Source organism: Megalopta genalis, chromosome 1, assembly GCF_051020955.1.
Source record: "Megalopta genalis isolate 19385.01 chromosome 1, iyMegGena1_principal, whole genome shotgun sequence".
Taxonomy (NCBI): domain Eukaryota; kingdom Metazoa; phylum Arthropoda; class Insecta; order Hymenoptera; family Halictidae; genus Megalopta; species Megalopta genalis.
The window spans coordinates 43,597,768-43,617,599 of record NC_135013.1 but is presented as its reverse complement, the minus strand read 5'-3'; the positions used below and the strand labels follow the sequence as shown (position 1 = coordinate 43,617,599).

At 31.9% G+C, this 19,832-nt stretch overlaps 1 protein-coding gene across 10 annotated transcripts in view; it reads right to left on the bottom strand.

The window, feature by feature from the left end:
* The window catches only part of Frl (formin-like protein), a 161,986-nt gene that overhangs the window by 21,404 nt on the left and 120,750 nt on the right, over nucleotides 1–19,832 (bottom strand). For 7 of the 10 annotated variants that reach the window (XM_033477874.2, XM_076528276.1, XM_033477409.2 and 4 more), the window contains 2 exons: nucleotides 989–1,075; nucleotides 71–177 (listed from right to left, as the gene is read on the bottom strand). In XM_033477874.2, the coding sequence (XP_033333765.1) occupies nucleotides 71–177; nucleotides 989–1,075 (194 nt within the window). The remainder of the gene's footprint in view (nucleotides 1–70; nucleotides 178–988; nucleotides 1,076–19,832) is intronic. The other 3 variants (XM_076528270.1, XM_033477731.2, XM_076528260.1) reach the window with 1 other exon arrangement.

Here is a 19,832-nt window from a genome sequence, read left to right as displayed (position 1 = left end):
CTGTCTCAAAATCCTCGAACAAGATCGGAGTTACATACTACATCTTGAAACAGACATCATTCGAACTTACTCTATATGATTCGTTCGCAAAGAGATTTCCAAATCCCGAAGTACTTGTGTCGACGTTGACTCTCCAACTATCTTTCTTTTCTGAAAAAACGCAAGGAAACGATACGTCTATATAATCGTTAGTATCCGTTGTTCAGTTTCGTCGAGCGAAAAACGAACCAAAAATAAACGATTCTTTCACAGCTCAAGAACAAAGGCGCATTTTGTCAGTATGAATATAGTGAATCATCGATCATTACTGTAAGATCGTAATTCGATTGTAAAATACCGAAAAATTTCGTAGCTCATGACTCGCAGTTCGAACATTAGTTTACACGCGGCATCGGTTAGAAAATTGTGTAAATAAATTCGGAGCAATGCAACAAAATTATCTATGGTTATAAAATAAAAATTATTCAACTACTATTTTCAAACAGATTATTAAACAATTGCTAAATTTATTTTAGGATTCTTGTAGCTATGGACTGTTTTGTTATTAGATTTTCTGTACCAATGCTAACGAAAATTTTCTTTTATGTTATTTGTCCATGGTTTATTGTCGTACAGAGAATACTATTTTCTTCAGTTGCGTTACAAGCTATAGTCCTCACGCGACAAGAAGGCACCTTTGTGTTTACATTGCCGCTCTTATTAGCTGTTCTACTGTCGCAGCTATCGGTAGCCTACTGGCCCAAGACGATGACGAAGAAGATCGACAGAGGTCGCTAGCGACCGATAGCTGCGTCAGTGGGGTAGCTAGTAAGAGGGGGAATGTAAAGACATAGGTGCCTTCTTATCGCGTGAGGACTATACGTTTCACTCACTATATGCATAATTATAATCTTGAGGCTTTAGTTTGATTCTCGATTCGCGTTATAACGTAAAAGAGACGAAAAGTTGAACACATAAAAATTGTGCAAAAGCTTCGGTGGTAACATACTCGATGGCTTCGCGACGCTTTTGGGTCCAGGTAGGTACGTAATTTTGCTAGGTAATGTGACGGTGGATCCTTGGCTTGTACTCTTTCCTGCAAACAGAAATACGTAACACGTTATTTATATTTTAATAGCAAAATAGTAGTTAATACTATATGTATAGTTAATAATAACTACACTGTGTGCTAAGTATATTTGTATTATAAATGATATATTGTATAATTATCTATGCTACTGATAATTATTCAAGTGAATTACTGAATTTAAGTTTCTAATTTCCGAGACATTGTTGTAATTTCATAATAACGTTTCTAGTTGCCATGAACGTCGATATTGTTTAAATATTCGAATGTTCAATATTACTTTGATCATTTTATAGTAAGCGATGCATTAATTTCATACGTTTTTCACAAATTAGGTAATGGGACCTTTAATTAGCAGAGAAAATGTAGAACTTGTGCGAATAAAATACTAATCATTGCAAATCGGATAACATAAAGAAAATTCAATTTTATATAAACAGAATGTAAAAATACGACTAATGAGAATATGATTAATAACAAAAAATGTTCAGAAACTGGAACTAAATGAATTGAGTATGGTGAATTGATGATGCGAGCACTAAGGGTAACGCGCAGGTTTGACGCGAAAGACTCTTGTGTCGCTGATATATTGCCCACCAAATTAATATTGGGCAATCGGATCCAATTGGTGGAGCGATCATTGCGCGTACACTTATTTTGTAAAAAGAGACGGCTGATTCGACTGTTCGTTTGGACTAATGATACGATAGTCGCGAAAAGGTTTGAACAACTTCTGAGACTTGAGTCTTCTCGTTTTTGAGGAGTTCGTATGACGATTCTTACTGCCATCCAGAGGAATCGCGCTGATTGGTCCTTGCCGAAAAGATGCAATTTCCACTCAGTGCGTCTTTGAAATGTCGTCCACGCCCTTCCGTATGTCTTGAGCGCGCCTGACCTTTGACAAGGGTAGGAGCAATACCTGCATGGACGTGGAATCTTCGAAGACCTTAGCAACATTGCGAGCTTTCTCCAGGATAACCGTCATACAATGGCCCGTATCGAGAAATTCAGTGACATTTTGTCAAAAAATCATTTTTCTACTATCGAAATCTACTGAATTCTTATTACCTTCTAAATGTCCAGCAACCTCAAAAACGAAGAAAATAATAAAATACAGTTCAAATTTTAAATACATATATAATATAATTATTCAAAGCTAGAAATTTTAAAGAGAGTATTTTTATGTGTACTGTCCTCCTTCTTTAAATTATTTTAAAGATACCATTTAATGTGTGTGGTTTTTTTTAATGTGAAGAGCAATCTTTTGTGATAAAAAAGTTACATATTTTATTAACGAACAATAAGAACAATTTATTGGAAAATTATGCTGAATGTAGTTAGAAAAATTTGTTAAATTCTTTACTATTAATAGGCCATATCTTTCTTATTCCATAAAATTCCACTTTGTGACATGCTGGATTATTTTCAGTACAATTTTCTGTAAATAGTGACATAAAGATCACCTTCCTCTTCGTCCCACTTGTCGAGTAATTAATATTTAAAATTATTGGTGTCGTGGTACCTATTTACTGGGATGCACCATTAGAAAATTATAATTATTATCAATTGTTATAAAAATACAAGACACAATCGTGATGCGTTTTTAATTATCCGGTAATTTTTTCATGCATTGATTACAAAAAAGATTCTCGAATTTATATTCTACGTGTTCTACAAAACGTTACATACATATATGAAACATAAGTATGAAATACATATTTGTAAAGTAAGATATAGTTTGTAAAATTTAAATGTAAACAATTTTCTATTCCGTAAAAAATATCAATGAAAATTGATTAAAAATCATTGTTCAACAAATGTAAAAGATATTTAATTATCCTTAATTAAAAATTAATTATTTTTTAAATATTTTTGGTGAAAATTTCATTGCAATATCTCTAATGGTTCAAAAGTTATAACAGAAAGTCACTGAATTTCTCGATCTGGACCACTGTGCGTCGATAGCCTCGACTGCTGATACGAGTTCAGGTAGATCCCTCGGAAGTGCCGAGTTTATGACACGCCACGGCTATTGAGAAATACGAACGGAAAGTTGGACATGGAATGGTTGCCAAATGTAAAAAGGTCTTCATCTCAAAAATAGCCTTTTGTCACGTCCGTGTCATAAATCCTATCGACGAAAACTCCACGTGTTTCGTTCCGGTGGGACGGAACATATGGTGTTAAAATCATGTAGATAGGTATACGAATTCTCCTGAGGGCAATTTTGTAGATGATGCATTAAGCCGGTATCGATTAAATGAACAATAATAATGTGGCTACCGTCTCCCCAAAATTAGTACAACAAAGTTTTAGAGCCCTATTAGAATTTACGAGCAAAGAGCTATCGCAGCGCACAACCACCCCGAAACCAATAACTTCGTATTATTCTTAGTTACGAACAGCGCGACGCGACACGGCTTAACAAAATAAAAACTGAAAAATGGCAAATGGCATTCAGCATGAAAAATACCCTATTTCGTTGTTCTAAAATAATTTTATCACGAAAGACATAAATTTTAAACAACAACGATTAGAGAACTAAAAGAAAGTTACAAATTTATTAAGTATACTAGAATTTATGCTAATATTTTTCAACAAATTTAATCGATATTTACGTTTAATAAAAGTAATTTTTTTTTATTTTTGCATAACGTATTATTCACTGTACATCATTTCAATTTCTCAATTGTCATTTCTCATGCCAATTTTACCGTTAGATACGAAATTTAATTAAATATTTATTTATTTGTTACATGATTTATTGGATACAGATATTTAATACAGATTTTGCATCTGAAATTCTAATTAAAATCTCACTATATGCAATATGAGTATATTAAATTGCTTATTTTAATGAAAACTTTGCACAATCAATTAACGTACTCACATTACGTTCTAATTATCTAAAATTCTATTTGCGTAATTTTATACTGATTTAAAAGGAACGAGTTTTTTTTCAGAAGGCACGACGTTTCCAAGAAACTTCAAAGCGGGCAGTCACGTGCGTGAAATTAGTCAAATTAATGCTGTCGGCACGCACAGAACGCGTAAGCACATATCCTTTTAGGAAACCTTGAAATATTGTTTCGCATCGTACGAACGTACAGTGCTCCGTCTATTAATTAAAACTCTTCGGTATATTCATTAGAAAACATGAGTGAACACGTTCATATTTTATAACATTATACAATTACGGTATAATCTCTTTATGTAAAACGATTATGTTCAGCTCTGTTAGCTGCAAATTAATTTAACGGTACGGAGCCACGAACATAGTAGAATTTGCAACAATAAAGGAAATAGCTAACTAACTTGTTATGTTTTTTTTATTATGTATGCTGTTTTATTAAAAAAAAATATGATACTTCACTTGGCGTTAAAAGAAATTAGTAACATTGCACGTGTAATATATTTAGTGTGACGATGAAGTAGTCACATTGCCTCGTAACATTAGAACATTATAAAAGTAGACTGCGGATTTTGTGCACTTTTGAAAAAAAATGTCTAAATCAAAAACAAAATTGAAAACACATGAGAAGAATTTATCGAATATTTTTGTATTAAGTACAACTTACTAAAATTATTAAAAGATGGAAGACATTTTCATCTGTGACTTATGTTTCTTATAGTCAACTTAGAGCATTTTTATTTTGCATAAAAATCCGCAGTCTAATAATGATTTCCAAGGGTGACATAATTTCCTATCCAGAAAAGATAAGTATACAAGAATATAATTACATGGATAAGTATATTTTTATATAAATATATTATTCATTATAATAATGATTATAATATTTTTTTAAGTTTCCTTCATGAGGTACTTTTCTCTTTTGGTTCAAGACAAAAGTAGTGTTTAATTTCTATTTATTGAAATGCTAAAAGATGTATATTTGATATTTAGAATAAAAGTTTATTCACGATGAATTAATAGCATCTGACTTTTAATTGCCTTCGGTTGACTTACGCAAATTAAAGTAGTGTTGTATTCTTATAATGTTTCCTATAATTGTACGAGTATCATTGCTTACAATGTTAAGTGTAAAAATCGCTTGGAATACTAGTAATCTCTAAACAAGGACATAGTTGCACATCGCAAAATTACTGTACTGTACGAAACAAAAATATAATACATAAATAAAAAATGAGATCCCACAAATTGACAAAACTACTCTCTCGTGTCTCCATGATTACAAGGAACATGTTTATTAAAATTACCATTAATTGTCCAAAGGTACTTCCTCCACTGCGAGTCTTTTCATAAGCATACGTTTCAATTTTTTCTTTTTTGTTTAATATCGAAAATATGTACACGTGACAATCCTGTATTTGCTAAATAAGTCATCTAGTTTAAAGCATTAATAAATAAATGAATAATGACACACGAGCGTCTCGTTTCAATTTCTTTAAAGTCTACAACAGCGTACGTTCAGATACTTCCGCAATCTACTTGTTACGAGTTGATCACGTCATTACGGTGCAAGGGGTTAACGTTGTATGCATATATAGTGCACGCGTGATCCTTTATTCTTTATCATTGTTGCATATCATTAAACGAGAAGCGTTTGTATCGAGCTACTCTTTGTAGCATTTTTTACGGCTGCAATTCAAACAATTTGCAAATTTATTTCCAAATAGTCTGGTGCATTCGCTTATTTATGTTTATTTTGTGGAAATGTTCAGAAATTTCGTCGTACGAAAAACCGTATCTCTAAGAATTCCATTTTTTTTTTGGTTCAAATTTTATATTAGCATAATAATATTATACTAGTATATTGCTTTATAACTCTCTGTTTTTTAAGATCGGATTTATTTAATCTCTGAGCCATTACTAATACAATTAGACCGCCGATCTTTGCGCAGAATAAAAATTATCTGCATCTGTTGCAAAAGAGAGGAGTAACTTAGAAGATTCGTTTAGTTTTTAATAATTTTAATAGATCGAAAGTAATATATCGACGGTTTTAAATGCTTTTAATCATTCTATTGTCACAAATTAGAGATATGTAGTCATTTTTATAAGAAATGCATAAAGATCCATAGTCTAATTATAATGTAAGCTTGAATAGAGAAATTGTATCTAAAAATTTCTAAAACACTTTTCTAATATCGGATACCGTAAAAAAATCAAATGTCAGTCACTTTTATTGGCTTGCCAGTTCGATTGATAACACTGTTCAATTAATTGTAACTTTTTTTTTAGATTTTCTAATATCCAATAGGCGATCCTTGTAGAGCGTCATTTCCCAAACACGAATCCGAAAATTAAGAGGTATAATTGGTCTCGAAAGATAGAAGAGATATTCTTGAATACATCAGTATCGACATTTATAATATTTTATTCTTGTAAGTTGCGTTAAACGACCGTCAAAGTTTAAAAAAAAAAATGCCAAAAGGACGTATTTTCTACATAATATACAATAAATTCTCCCTAATTGACGCTCAGTTTGTACACAAAAATGAACAATTTGGGAAGAGGAGGTACGATTATTCGAGCCTTGCGACCTGTTTTTTTAGTTACCGATTGTCAAAAACTATAAAAACGAACCGTAAGGCTGGAATAATGGTGTCTGATCTTTTCAAATTGTTCATTTTGCATCTAATTCTGTAGACGTTTCTGAGGAAGAAACTATCGAGAAGAAGTGCCGAAGCGGTTTCACATTCGTACAGGTCGAGAAAATATTCGTCGGCAACGCATACGCGACGCATTGCCGCCAAACGGCCTCGCCCATCGCGCCTCAGCAGTGCCGTAACTACGCGTAATAGACATTGCTAGTGCCAGCTAATACGTGCTCATCCAATGCATGCAATAACGACAGATTTTTTTAATGCAGTTCTGCATAGTAATCATGAACTTATTAAGAATTGTATTAAGTATTTTTACGGGGAACGTATTAATTATTTTACGTGGGGAACACTTCCATCGAGACATTTCAAAAATAGAAAACAAAAACACGGATAAGATATACTTATATGCAATGCTTGCCGACTACTGTCGGTATCACTGATGACAGACGAAAAACATGCAGCATATAAAGGACAATCGAAACGCAAACATTTTTAGATTTGTTTGCACAATGCTACAGGTAAATTTTTATTTTCTACGTTCTTGAATTCTGCTGCCAATATTGAAAGTAATTAGCACGATTCTTAATAATTTCATGATTACTGTGCAAGACTGCATGAAAAAATTTGTCGTTATTGAATGCATAAGATGAATATGTCTATTACGCTTTGCTACGATACTGTTAAGTTAAGATATACGAGCGATGGCCATTTGGCGGCAAAACATAGCGTACGCGTTGTCGACGGATTTTCTTGACTTGTACGAATGTGAAACCATTTCGACACTTTTCCTCGGTAGTTTGTTCTTTAGAAATATCTACAAAATCAAATGCAGCGATCAGTTTTTGTGTCAGATATAGAACTTTTCGTAAATACGCAACTACAGTAAATTCGTTCAGCTTGGACACAAAAATGGACAATTTGGAAAGAGGAGGTACGATTATTTCAGCTTTGCGGCTCGTTTTTATAGTTGTTGACAATCGGTAACTAAGGATGAGCCGCAAGGCTCGAATAATGGTATCTCCTCTTTTCAAATTGTCCATTTTTTTTGTACAAGCTGACCGTCAATTAAGAAGAATTTACTGATATTGTGTCGAAAATACGTTTTCCGGCATTTTTTTTTAAACTTTGACGGTCGTTTAACACTACTTAGAAGCATAAAGTACTATAACTGCCGATACTATATATAACCCTATATAATATAACCTTGACATTTTCAGAAATCTTTCCTCTATCTTTCGAGACCAGTTGGACCTTCTTAACGATTTTAGTTTTCACGTAATATCTTATTTTTGTGAAAAATTGAACGGCTTCACAAAAATTTGAATTTTTTGAAAACTGAGGGTGATACGGCAATTTCGTTTTCGAATTCGTGTTTGAGAAGTGACGCTCTGCAAGGATCATCCATTGGATATTAGAATATCTGGAAAAAAGTAAAAATCTGTTGGACAGTGTAATTACACTGTGACTGCGTTCCTCCATGCACATTGCCATTTTCATACGTTATTTTACAAAAATCGATATTAAGGATCCGTTTTTCCTTCGTAAATTAAAAAATTATTTATTGTAAGAAGGAAATAAATCTTTTATTGATTTTAAAAGTCTCCACATACCTCAAATGCGTAAAGATTCACAGCCTAATAATAATAGCTATGTTTATTGTTTAATAATAATTAAGAGAATGTAAAAAGAATGAATTGTAATGTATAGTTAAATAAAATACAGCGAATTATAGTGTATAGTTAAATATTAGAGAGCCAGTTGCAGCGTAACAATAGCTACAATTATTTTTCATGACATAAGCTTCGAAATAAGAATCGTCTTGAGAAAATAATCGGCAAGCTTTGATAAGAAAAATTTGATAAGAATCTGCAAAATGCTAGAATTATGTTCTTGAACAAGTTCCTCTGATTTCAACGTCGCTGCGTTGGTAGCCGGAGAGTGTTAACGAGTTTTCGTGGGATTGGAATCCTCGTTCCGTCAGAGGCGTCGACTTCTGCAGGAACAAAGCGATGACAGCCAAATATTTTCAGTTTTCGACGAATTGTCGTGCCAACTGACAGCAACGGACAATAGCGACTAAAGGCGATATCTCGTACGATGCGTTACTAATCTGTTTGTTTTGCTTCCAACATTTCTTCATGCGTCCCTTCCCGTCCACGATTGCACACCACCATTATCGTTTAATAGCTTTCATTAATTTGTCGTTTGTTTCAGACTAATGCATTTGTGATTAAGATTCATTAAATACTTTAGTATCGAATAAAATGGATAATCAATTTTTAATTATACATATTATACAAATTGTTAATATCTGAAATATAAATATTTAATAATATATAAATTATTGATATATATTTATTTGTTCATCTATTTATTAATATATAAATAATTTATTTATATATTTTTAGAAGACAACGCGTATTGAAAATTGAAAGAAATGGAAAAATCATAAAGTCTCAGAATTGGTAGTAATTATTTAAGTTGTTTAAGTTCTTCAATAAATCGAATTTGAAGACTCATTGTGCAAATTATGAAGAGAAATACGAACTGAAGTCAGTAAAGATAAAACACATAGGTATGGATATAGTAAAACAAAGAATTATCTAAATAAATAGATAGAATAGTTTATGACGCACAATGATTCGTTATTCGAATAAAATATTCGACTCGAAAGAATTCATACGAATAATTATTTTGGATAAACATTTATATTCGAAACAATTCGAATAATGCTCAACTCCGTTTTAAATTGTAGACTTTGAAAATGATAAAATCATCGCCGGTAGATAATGTGTTAACAGTTACAATTGCTTGTAAAATGTCCCGATACTTTTGTCCGGCACTGTATATCGAAGAGCATTGCGCGACCACGCATCCAATCATGCTATCGAACATAATGAGGCTATTCCCAATCCGAGCCCATGTGATCACAATTTTGTAGCAGTTGAAAGCAATGTACGTGCATCGATCGCGACGAGTAAACGCATCGATATTTAAGTCGAATGTCTTCGATGGCAAGTTTTAATTTGTTGTTTTGTATATGAAATTATGGGACTTAAAATTTAAGTTAAATTGAGATTTATTTATTAACTTTGATTTATTTTTGTGGAGAAAGTAGCTGGGTCGAACATCCATTTCATCGATGCTACCAGTATTTCCTGTATGTATTTCCCTCGAGTCTCTATCCTGGTAGTGGTCTGCTTGTGGTGAGACTGGGGTAATAGGCATTATGCTACATAGGCTACTATAAATTGAGGATAATACTAAACTGTTGCCTCTGAGTTTAGAATTTATGGGATATTTCATAAACGGAAATAATATCAAATATTGGATTCTTAAACGAACCAGCCGAATTTACTTGATTTATCACCAAAAATAAAGCATCATTTTTGCTATGAAATAGAATGATTTATACTTTATTATCTCATTCATAGTTTCTTTGTAAAATATTAATGTATGCATTGAAAAATTGTAGAAAGGACGTATCGCTATTTTCTATAAAAATATGTTTCTATAAAAGCAAGTATAAACATACTTATATCTTTTACACAAAGAATTTTATATAAGTACATAAACATACTTATAGATTTTATATAAAGTATTTTACACAAGTATGTATAAACTTACTTACATATTTGTAATAGTGATACGTCTTTTACACCTTTTTTTCTATACATACATTTATATTCTATAAAGAAACCACGAATGAGGGAATAAAAAATAAATTAATAATACGTCAATTTTAAAACTGCACCACAATTCGTGTTAGGGGAATTTCTAAAATATTTAACACGAATTGTGGTGCAGTTTTAAAATTGACGTATTATTAATTTATTTTTTATTCCCTCATTCGTGGTTTCTAAAATATTTTTCTTTCTCCAATTCTCAATATATTTCTGCTTTTGTTAAATTTATCATTTGCTTGACGACTATATAATAGGGGTTAGGTTTAATGTCTTTTACGAAACTAACACTGGATTAATGCAGAATAATGGATACCTGAAAACAATGAGTTACAAAGCCAAGCGAAGTAATATCGTGATGCATGTCAATATTCTGTTATTTTATTTCTGTCATTAAAAATAGAATGTGGATTTTATGCATTTATTGCAGAAACGAATAAACGAAACGCAGAACAGTGAAGACAACAGAAGAAATACATTACCTTCATTGTATTAACATTTTTATAAGAAAAAATACATTTTTATTATTATACATTATTATTTATTTATTGATATAAAAAGAAAATTTTTTATTTTGCATAAAGATTCGTAGTCTACTTATTACCATATAGTACCTTCAAACACATACGCATGTAAAACAATTTTTAACATTTTTTAATGTATAGAACCACATTAACACACTATGTGTGGGAGAAGTGTTATAATACCTTCTCAAAAAATTTAATTTTTTTTGAATTGAAGAAAAAGTCTTCATTGTATACTTGTTATCAAAATCTTATTGTCAAAAACTCGATCTTTGACCCGCAGATAGCGCGTTAATTGAAATGAATTTCCTACATTCTTTCCTTTCCTTTGTCTGAAAAGAAGATGCATGGATCTAAGGACTACTTTTAAATATTTCCTCCTATTTTAAGACTACGGTTCGGGAACGGTAGGATTTAAAAAAGATTGCTTTCGGAGAATTTTTGTATAACTTTTAATTTTATTGTTTAAACGTAATCGAAACGTGCATTTATTTCCGTCAAATCGTAACAACCACACGCGATACGAGCGAAATACATATATAGGACATTGTATTTTTATAAACTCAGAATGCGAGTTCATCGGAAGCTCGAAGTTGAAGTAGAAACAAAAACACGTTGCACAAACACGTTCCGTTTGGTATCGAATCGGTGCTTTCCCTGAAATTTTACAGTGAGACCGATCGACATTATTAACATTTTGTGATTTCGTCCTTGTATATAGCCAGTCCTTGTAATTTAACATATTATTAGATCTTTTGGAACGGTTAAAACTCGAACTGAAAAAATGTTTTAATGAAGCGTTTGTTAACCATTTGCACTCGAAAAGTTGCTATGCTATTTTTAAAAAGAATTTTTACACTATTCAAGTTTGTATTCGATAAATTTTTAAAAAATAGAAGTGTTCGATAAGCCAACCGGTTCAATTTCCTATGCATCCAATAAAAACGATTATGCTATATGGAAATACTGTAGACCGAAACAATTGTCCTCATTTTCGAGTTGAAATAGGTCTCGAGTACAAAGGGTTAATATCGCGATAACATCTTAACGGTAGTAGAGATTGCTACGAAAGAATCGATAACGTCAACTTAATATCAATTAGAACGATCATACAGGCATTGGGTGCAAAACCATCTTAACTCGAATCAGGTTGTTTTTGCGGAAACCGTCGTAATCGTATCCTTCGATCTTCTATGAGTAAGTATACGAAGTTCTAGAATATGCGTTCTCATGATTTGGTCATCAATTTTCAATGCTTGCTGAATAGTCTTGCGTCAGTCGCATCGTATTGCATTTGACTCGCGTTGCAGTCGGTACAAATAAATCGTGCTACACCAATCACATTATTGAAGTATTTTTTAATTATTTGGTGTGCATATCGCAAGCGCAATGGATGCATTAAGCGAAAGTGATACAAGCTCTAACAGCAGTCTCGATAAAGGTAAAAAAACGTTCAATTAGAAGTAATCAATGGTAAAGAAATAGAACAAAACAGTTATACTTAAAGATAGGATATTACATACTTGGAGAAGAACAAGAAATCGTACGCGACGTACAAAAATAAAACAGTTTGTGGAAAAAGAATTAAGTAATTAAGCTTCAAAAAATTAAGTAATTAAGCTTCACGAACAATTTCTCGGAAGCATTCGGGAAGATAAATTTCAAAGTTTGCATAATTTAAGTGATAAAGAGAACTTATTTAATGACTCGCGTTAAAAGAGTGAACATCAAATATTCTGCGGTTTTCCCAAAATGAAAGAACCGAGAGTGTTTTTGAAAGTATTTTATAAACATTGGTACGAATAAGATGACAGTTTGCAAATAGTTCTTGCGTCCGAACGAAATTTCAGACGGGGATAATGATTAATGTTAACTTATTAATGAACTAATTTAAAATATCTCATGAAAATGAAATGCAAAGCTCTCTTTTCTGCTTTAATTTTACTTCATCTCTTAAGAAGAACATTCGATAATCGCAAAAGCAAGAAAATCTGTTCATGCATTTTCTGATATTTCACGACCGTCACTGTAACAACTGTAATTACAAATTATTGGATTTTAATGGTAATTTATTACCATGTGGTAAAAATACTCGATTAAATTAGATAACTCGTTCGTTTTAATTATATCATATCAAATAAGCATTTCATTTGTGTTTTTTTTCGATTCCAAACGTGAACTTGGTTAAGTTGTTTTTGTGCCCAATGCTTTAATAGTGATCAGTAGACTGCGAATTTTATGCATGCGTGACAAAACTGGGTCGATCGAGTACGATACAATTAATTTTCTATTTTCGACTTAATAAAACAATCAAACAAAGAAAGAGATGTGCATGTGCCGCTTTTCTGTATCCCAGAATTAGTGCAGGCAAGTTTCATTTTCCATAAAAATCCGCAATCTAGTAACCAGTATCAGGACGATAGAGTAATTAGAAGTAACTATTCTAATTAACGAAAACAAAGTTTGGTTAATAGAGTTTGTTTCACGATCTTATATCTGTCTCGTGAAATCCAGTTTGGGAAACGAAGAAAGCGGTTTTATTTATTCGTAATCCACGAGTTTTCTAGAAAGTTCCCAGAAAACTTGATGTAAAAATTCTCATTGGTAACAGGATCATGGTAAAAATAAGTGGATGTCGTGTTGCAATAATGATGAGGGACAATCCTTAAACACTAATTTTTACAAGACGCAACGAGGAGCAAAATTGAGTCTTTTAACTTTCTTAAAACTTGACCAAACGATCTGTAACGAGAATTTAAGAAAATGCGTTTTGTACATCTCGCTAACTAACAGTGGCGTGAATAATTATAGATTCAAAGTAACTTTTACATTCTCAGTGATATTTAAACAAAAACGTAAATTTTATTTTACATAATTTCATCAATTTTTTATTACAATATATAGCTGTAAATTTTATTGTACTTTTATCTATAGCTTTATAATTCATAAATAAATTTAATCTCATTATAAAGTTATTTCAAAATTTTATATTTTTATATAAATCTATAATAGATTAAATGAATTTAATCTCTCTATAATTATTTTTCTAATACTTCTATATTAGGAATAATAGAAAATAGAAATATATAAATATAGTTTCTTTTTTTTGGTTTTTCTTTAAATATCAGAAAAAATGTAAAAGTTATTTTTGTACAGAGACTGTACAAATATGATGCTTTGTTAAGTTCTTTTTTTACATATGCAGGGTGTCTCGGCTACAGTGCCGCGAGTAATCGTGAACTCAAAGTAACTTTACATTTTTTATTATTTCTAATATAGAAATATACAAAAATGATATTTTATTAAGTTTTCGTCTAGATATCAGTAACAATGTAAAAGTTACTTTGACTCAATCGATCTCGATGACATTTTCAGTATACGCACAAGTAACCGAGATGTACAAAATGCATTTTTTAAATTTTCTTTGCAGTTCTTTACGATTCAAGTACAGCGTTACTCGAATCGGCTCTTTGTTATCTGTGGAGTATATCAAATTACATACGTATACTTGAATAAAAAGTTTGAAAAAAGATCAAACGTTTAAAAAATCTATCAAATGTGCAATTATATTATTTAAGTCAAGCATGCGTGGAATATTGTCAAAATATTTGTCACGATTTCATTTCAATTATCCGAAGTTGTCTCGGTCCGCGTTACCTCGGACAATCGAGGTTCCACTGAAATAGCAAAATGAAAAAAATAGTATTTTAGTCATCCTCTGGTAGACTAGTCCTTCCATCATCTACGTTGACTCAGTTTTGCTGCTCGCTGCATTTGAAGCGTCGTCGTTCCTCGAGCGCACATTCATTTTCTACATTTACGATTCGCGCGCGCAGCGGTGTTCGTGTAGTCCGGAACGGACGGTGTTTCAATCAACGCGGACGTACAAATTCCCGAAGAGTGCGGGTCCTCTTCGGGGCCTAGGTGTTGCTGGATCCGCCTCATATCAGCGTCGAAAATAATATTATTGATAGCGTGTTTGACGTGCGCCAATGTCCGTGCGTCGTATTTCCGTAATTCATTCGCGACATGCTGGCCGAATGTGAAATAAGGATCCGTGTTGATCACGTCCATCCTTTCTTGCAGCATAGTGAAAAGTTTCTCAAACGTGTGACCTTCGTCGCTAGGTGATGAGGTCATCCGCCTTTTCCTCTTAATTGATATTGGCGGCACTTTGATCGACTCGGAACAGTTCGTTTGCGGCGCATTGTAACTGGTCCCGGCGTGCATTTCGTCAACCGTTTCAATCAGGACCTCTGCATGCGCAATGTCCATTCCATTTTGCTCGTCCATTGACACATCTGTTTCTGTCTAGAACGAGCAACACACAGGATAGAGGAGCCAATTACTGTTGGCGGACTTCAGGAGTCTAACTTCGCCACTGAAAACAACTTTAGCAATCTAATTGACGTTCCTTAAGAGCTTCAAAGTGAATTCCGATGTTTCTTTCATCGATGTCAATTTTCTCATGAAACAAATCTTCTTCGAATATTAGGGGAAAGACAAACAAAGTTCTGAAGCCAGTCACCGTATGCCTACGATCTACAAAGATTAGTTATTATGCTCCCTCCCTGAATACCGAACCTCAATAAATGTGCACAATACAAATTTAATATTTAATCAGTTAACAATTTTCGACATCATGAAGAAATGGCAATATGTATTTTGTGTTGTGACGAATATACTCGTCGTGCGAAATATATATATATTAATATTCGTAAATTTTTAGATGTTTTGAATATTTGTAGGCTAAGACAAAATGGAACGAACAAATGAAAAATATAAATAACTATTATGAATAAGCTGTATACATATAGTGACTGGGTTAGATAGTAACATTTTTTAATAAATTTTAGCGTCGATAATATTAATAATAATTTCATTTCAAGAAATAGATGTCAATAAACAAGTTGATTATAATATATGATAATTAATATTTTATTTGAACAAATTTTGGTTACAACATTTTTGAAAATTTTCTTCTTTTTGGCAGGAGCATTTTTACTTTTATTAATTTCTGCATTTTCTTTCATTTGTTTCTCTTATAATTTTTATTTGCGTTCTTTTTCCTTAATTTTTCTTTTTCGTTTTACTAAATTAATGGCTTCGTTGGTGTACACAACACACGTTGTTATTTAGATGCACTAAATACAGTCTTTCTATATAGAAAAATGTGATATCATAATAAGTCATTGAAAAGTTAACATTAGAGATGACTGTTTTAATAAAATTTCACATTTACAGTTACTCGCCTTAAAAATATCACAGAGATGATTTGAGATTTGAGGTTAGGTTCAGTTAGTGTGCACAATAAATAAACTACTGATAAAACTTCAAATAAACTTCAAATAAAGAATCACTCTTCTGCTTTTCCATAATCTTAATCTTTTGCACTCGAGTGGCGATTTCGAAGCGACACTAAAAATTGCTACACTATTTTCCAAAGAATTTTCACAATTTTTTTAAATTCAATATAAGTTGTCACATAATAGAAGTCTTCTACAGGGTATCCCAAAAATGTCTCGCAATCCGGAAATGAAAGGTTTTAAGATCATTTAAAGCAACTTTTTCCTTAGCGAAAATACAATCCGCCGCTTTGTTTACGAATTATTAACGAAAAACAACGACCAATGAGAAGCGAGATCAGCTGGCGCGAGGCAGACGAGCCAATTAGCGGAACTGTGCTCCGTGCGCCCGTTGGTTGGGCCGCATCGCGCCAGCCGAGCTCGTCTCTTATTGGTCACTGTTTTTCGTTAATAACTCGCAAATAAAGCCGCGGATTGCATTTTCGCTAAAGAAAAAGTTACTTCAAATGACCTCAGAAACCCTCCATTTCCGGATTACGAGACATTTTTAGGACACCCTGTATATGTATCAAATAAAAACAATCACACCAAATGGAGATACTGTAGGGTGAAACAAATGTCTCCATTTTCGAATTAAGATAGTCTCGAGTACAAAGGGTTAATACGTTTACGTAATACAATTAACATTCCAATACCTTATCCACAACGATTTTTTTTTACCGAATATTGATCTTCAATCGTTCAGTATTTTTTATGCTTTTTCATAAGCTTTACAAAAACTTTCGCGAATTCAATATCAAAAATTGAAATAATTTTTGTAGTATTTTAATAACTTACATCTTTTAAATGTTCAATTTTATCGTATAAATAATTAATTGAGTTAACTAAAAAAAATGTAATATGTTTCATCCGATAAATCTGAAGTTAATTATAAACTACAGTCACAGTAATTGGCTACACCACAGTAACTGGCTTCACTAGTCTTCGTTTCTATACGACAGGATTCGGACATTCCTTCTGAAATATTCTTTCTATTGAATAATTAATCGATGCTCAGATGGTTTGTTGTTGTCTATGAACTAGCAAATCGATTGTCAACATGTAACGTCAGCTACAGATAATATGCACGTATCATTAAACACTTTCTTATCTCAGTGCTGTTTATTTTAGATAATTTTTTATCGGGCGATTTAAAGCACCAGGAATAGACATCAGATGGAGACATTAAATTAAACAATCGATTAATGAAATTATTAATTGTTAGGCTTCGAGGGAAATTTGAAGAAAGTGATGCATACAACTTTTAGTTAGTCGCAAATTTTCATAATCCATTTTTGTCTATTCTTTTCACAATTCAATGTTTTCCTTTTTTTTATAATTTACGAGATCACATATAGCGACAAGTAAAGGTGTAAGAATTTTATATTACTTAACAAATGTTTCTCGCAGATAAAGATAATATTATGAACTGCATCTATAAAAAATATCTCTATATTCTACATTATAATTGTATACTCTACGCTACATAATAATTAAACTGCAGATTTCATGTATTCATGACAAAAGTATTCGCTGTAATTTGAAACATTAGATTAAGAAGAATAGAAAAGTGTCAATATACTATTTTTATTCCGCTAAAATGTTTACAGAAAGGAAAATATTCCAGTGTGAATAATTTCCAAAGTGTTTTGTATGACTCGCTATTATTGCAGACAATTTTTATTTTGCATAAAAATCTGCGGAGTTATTACACTTATTATTATAAGACACAGAGGCGTAAAATTATTGGTTAAATTTCACATATAAAGTGGAACACGTTACTTCAAATTTTTATTATAAATATGAATTACAATAGATTTAAATAGAAATTTTAAATTATTATGTATTGTACTTGGACAAAGTCAAGCTATTCCATATTTACATTTTTGCACACTTTCGGAAGTTCTATTATACAAATTAACTCTATTCTTCTATTAACAAATAAGAACAGTAATATGAGATCGCTTGTTCAGGATGAAAGAAATATTGTGATTTATTTATTCTTGCAAAAGAATATAAAATGTTTTGAATTGTCGGTATGAAAAATTAGAAAAAGATAGCGCTTCGATATAGTCAAAAAGTGGAAGACAGCAATTTGTTTTAAACCGAGCAAAGTTGTACTAATTATTGCTTCAGATTCATAAGCGATACCGAAAGCAGCAGATCGTGAAGTCAATGTAAGAGTAAGTGAATGGATAGTTCGTCATGCATTAAAAAGGATAGGTTCGAAAGCAAAAGAGACGAGAAAAGGCCACTTTTGATCGAAACTATAAATTTACAAAGGCGATTCGTCGAAAGAACGTGTAAAGAATGGACAGTCGATGATTGGAAACAGAACGCATGGTCTGACGAAACTAAAATACATCGTTTCGTGTCGGATGAAAGATCGTGATACTGGAATCGAACAGGAGAACTGAATAATTTATCTGGCGTTAAACAAAGAATAAAATTCGGGGGCGGATCGATTATGTACTGGCAGTCAGTTACGCGTATCGGAGTTTAATAAAAATTCATGATATGCAGGGGAGCAATATTCGGGTATTTTGCAAGATAACATGTTGGTAGTTGCACCAATCAGTAGTTAATGTATTAACAGGACGAAGATCCGAAACATACTAAAAATTGCGGGGCTTAGTGAAAACAGGCATATGCCACAATTTTATAATTTTCAAGAATAACACATTCTAATAGATTGTGATTTTCATAAAAAACGTGGTACGGAAACGCTATTTATTGTAAACGATATATAAAATTCACGCAGTAAATGACGACTGTTATTAAATATTTCCTGCAAAATTCATTTCGTTGATAAATTTTTTAGCTAATGTTGCCGCCGAATGTCGTCACCGAGTTTTTATGTAATGCCAACCAATGACAAATGAATGATTTGACAATTCAAATGAATTAAATATTATGTACTATAAAAAAAGTAAAAAATGTAGTAAATCAAAAAAAATTGATCCACATGTGACATGTATCTGTTTTAAATTAGTAAATAGAATTAGTACAAAATTGGCTTGCAGAACGAACATTTTCAGTATTGCAATGAACAGCTCAAAATTCTGATCTTAATCCAATTATTATGAATGAGAACTTATGGTTAATTGTAAAAAAGAAATTTGGAAAATTGGAAAATCCTCCGCTGCGTATTCATGAACTTTGTACCACGAGAAAATAAGTATGCAATAATATTGAATCATAAATAAACCATAACTTAATAGCGAGTAGGCCAAAGAGATTAAAAGGAATAGCGAAAAACGAAATAAAAGAAATTATCTTACAAAACTGTGAACGTGGTTTAACGAATCTATTTTTGTCATATATAATGTTTCCAAAAATTTAAAATGTAACGTGTTTTATTTTGTGTAAAATACTCAATAATTTTAATCTTTTGCGTGTTATTATTATATCATGGAATTTATGCATTTATAATAAATGAACGTACGTGAAATTACAAACAATGACAATACTAAAAGAATTTAAGGACATCTATGTACTATTTTCAACTCACTGAAATTGTTGAGTAAAGAAAGAAATTTTTGTTTTGCTCATTTTTGTTGCAATTGATTAAAATAAGTTTTATTTTGCATAAAGATCTATAGTCTAGTCATTATTTAGTATAGAATACAGTGACATAGGTTTGTGT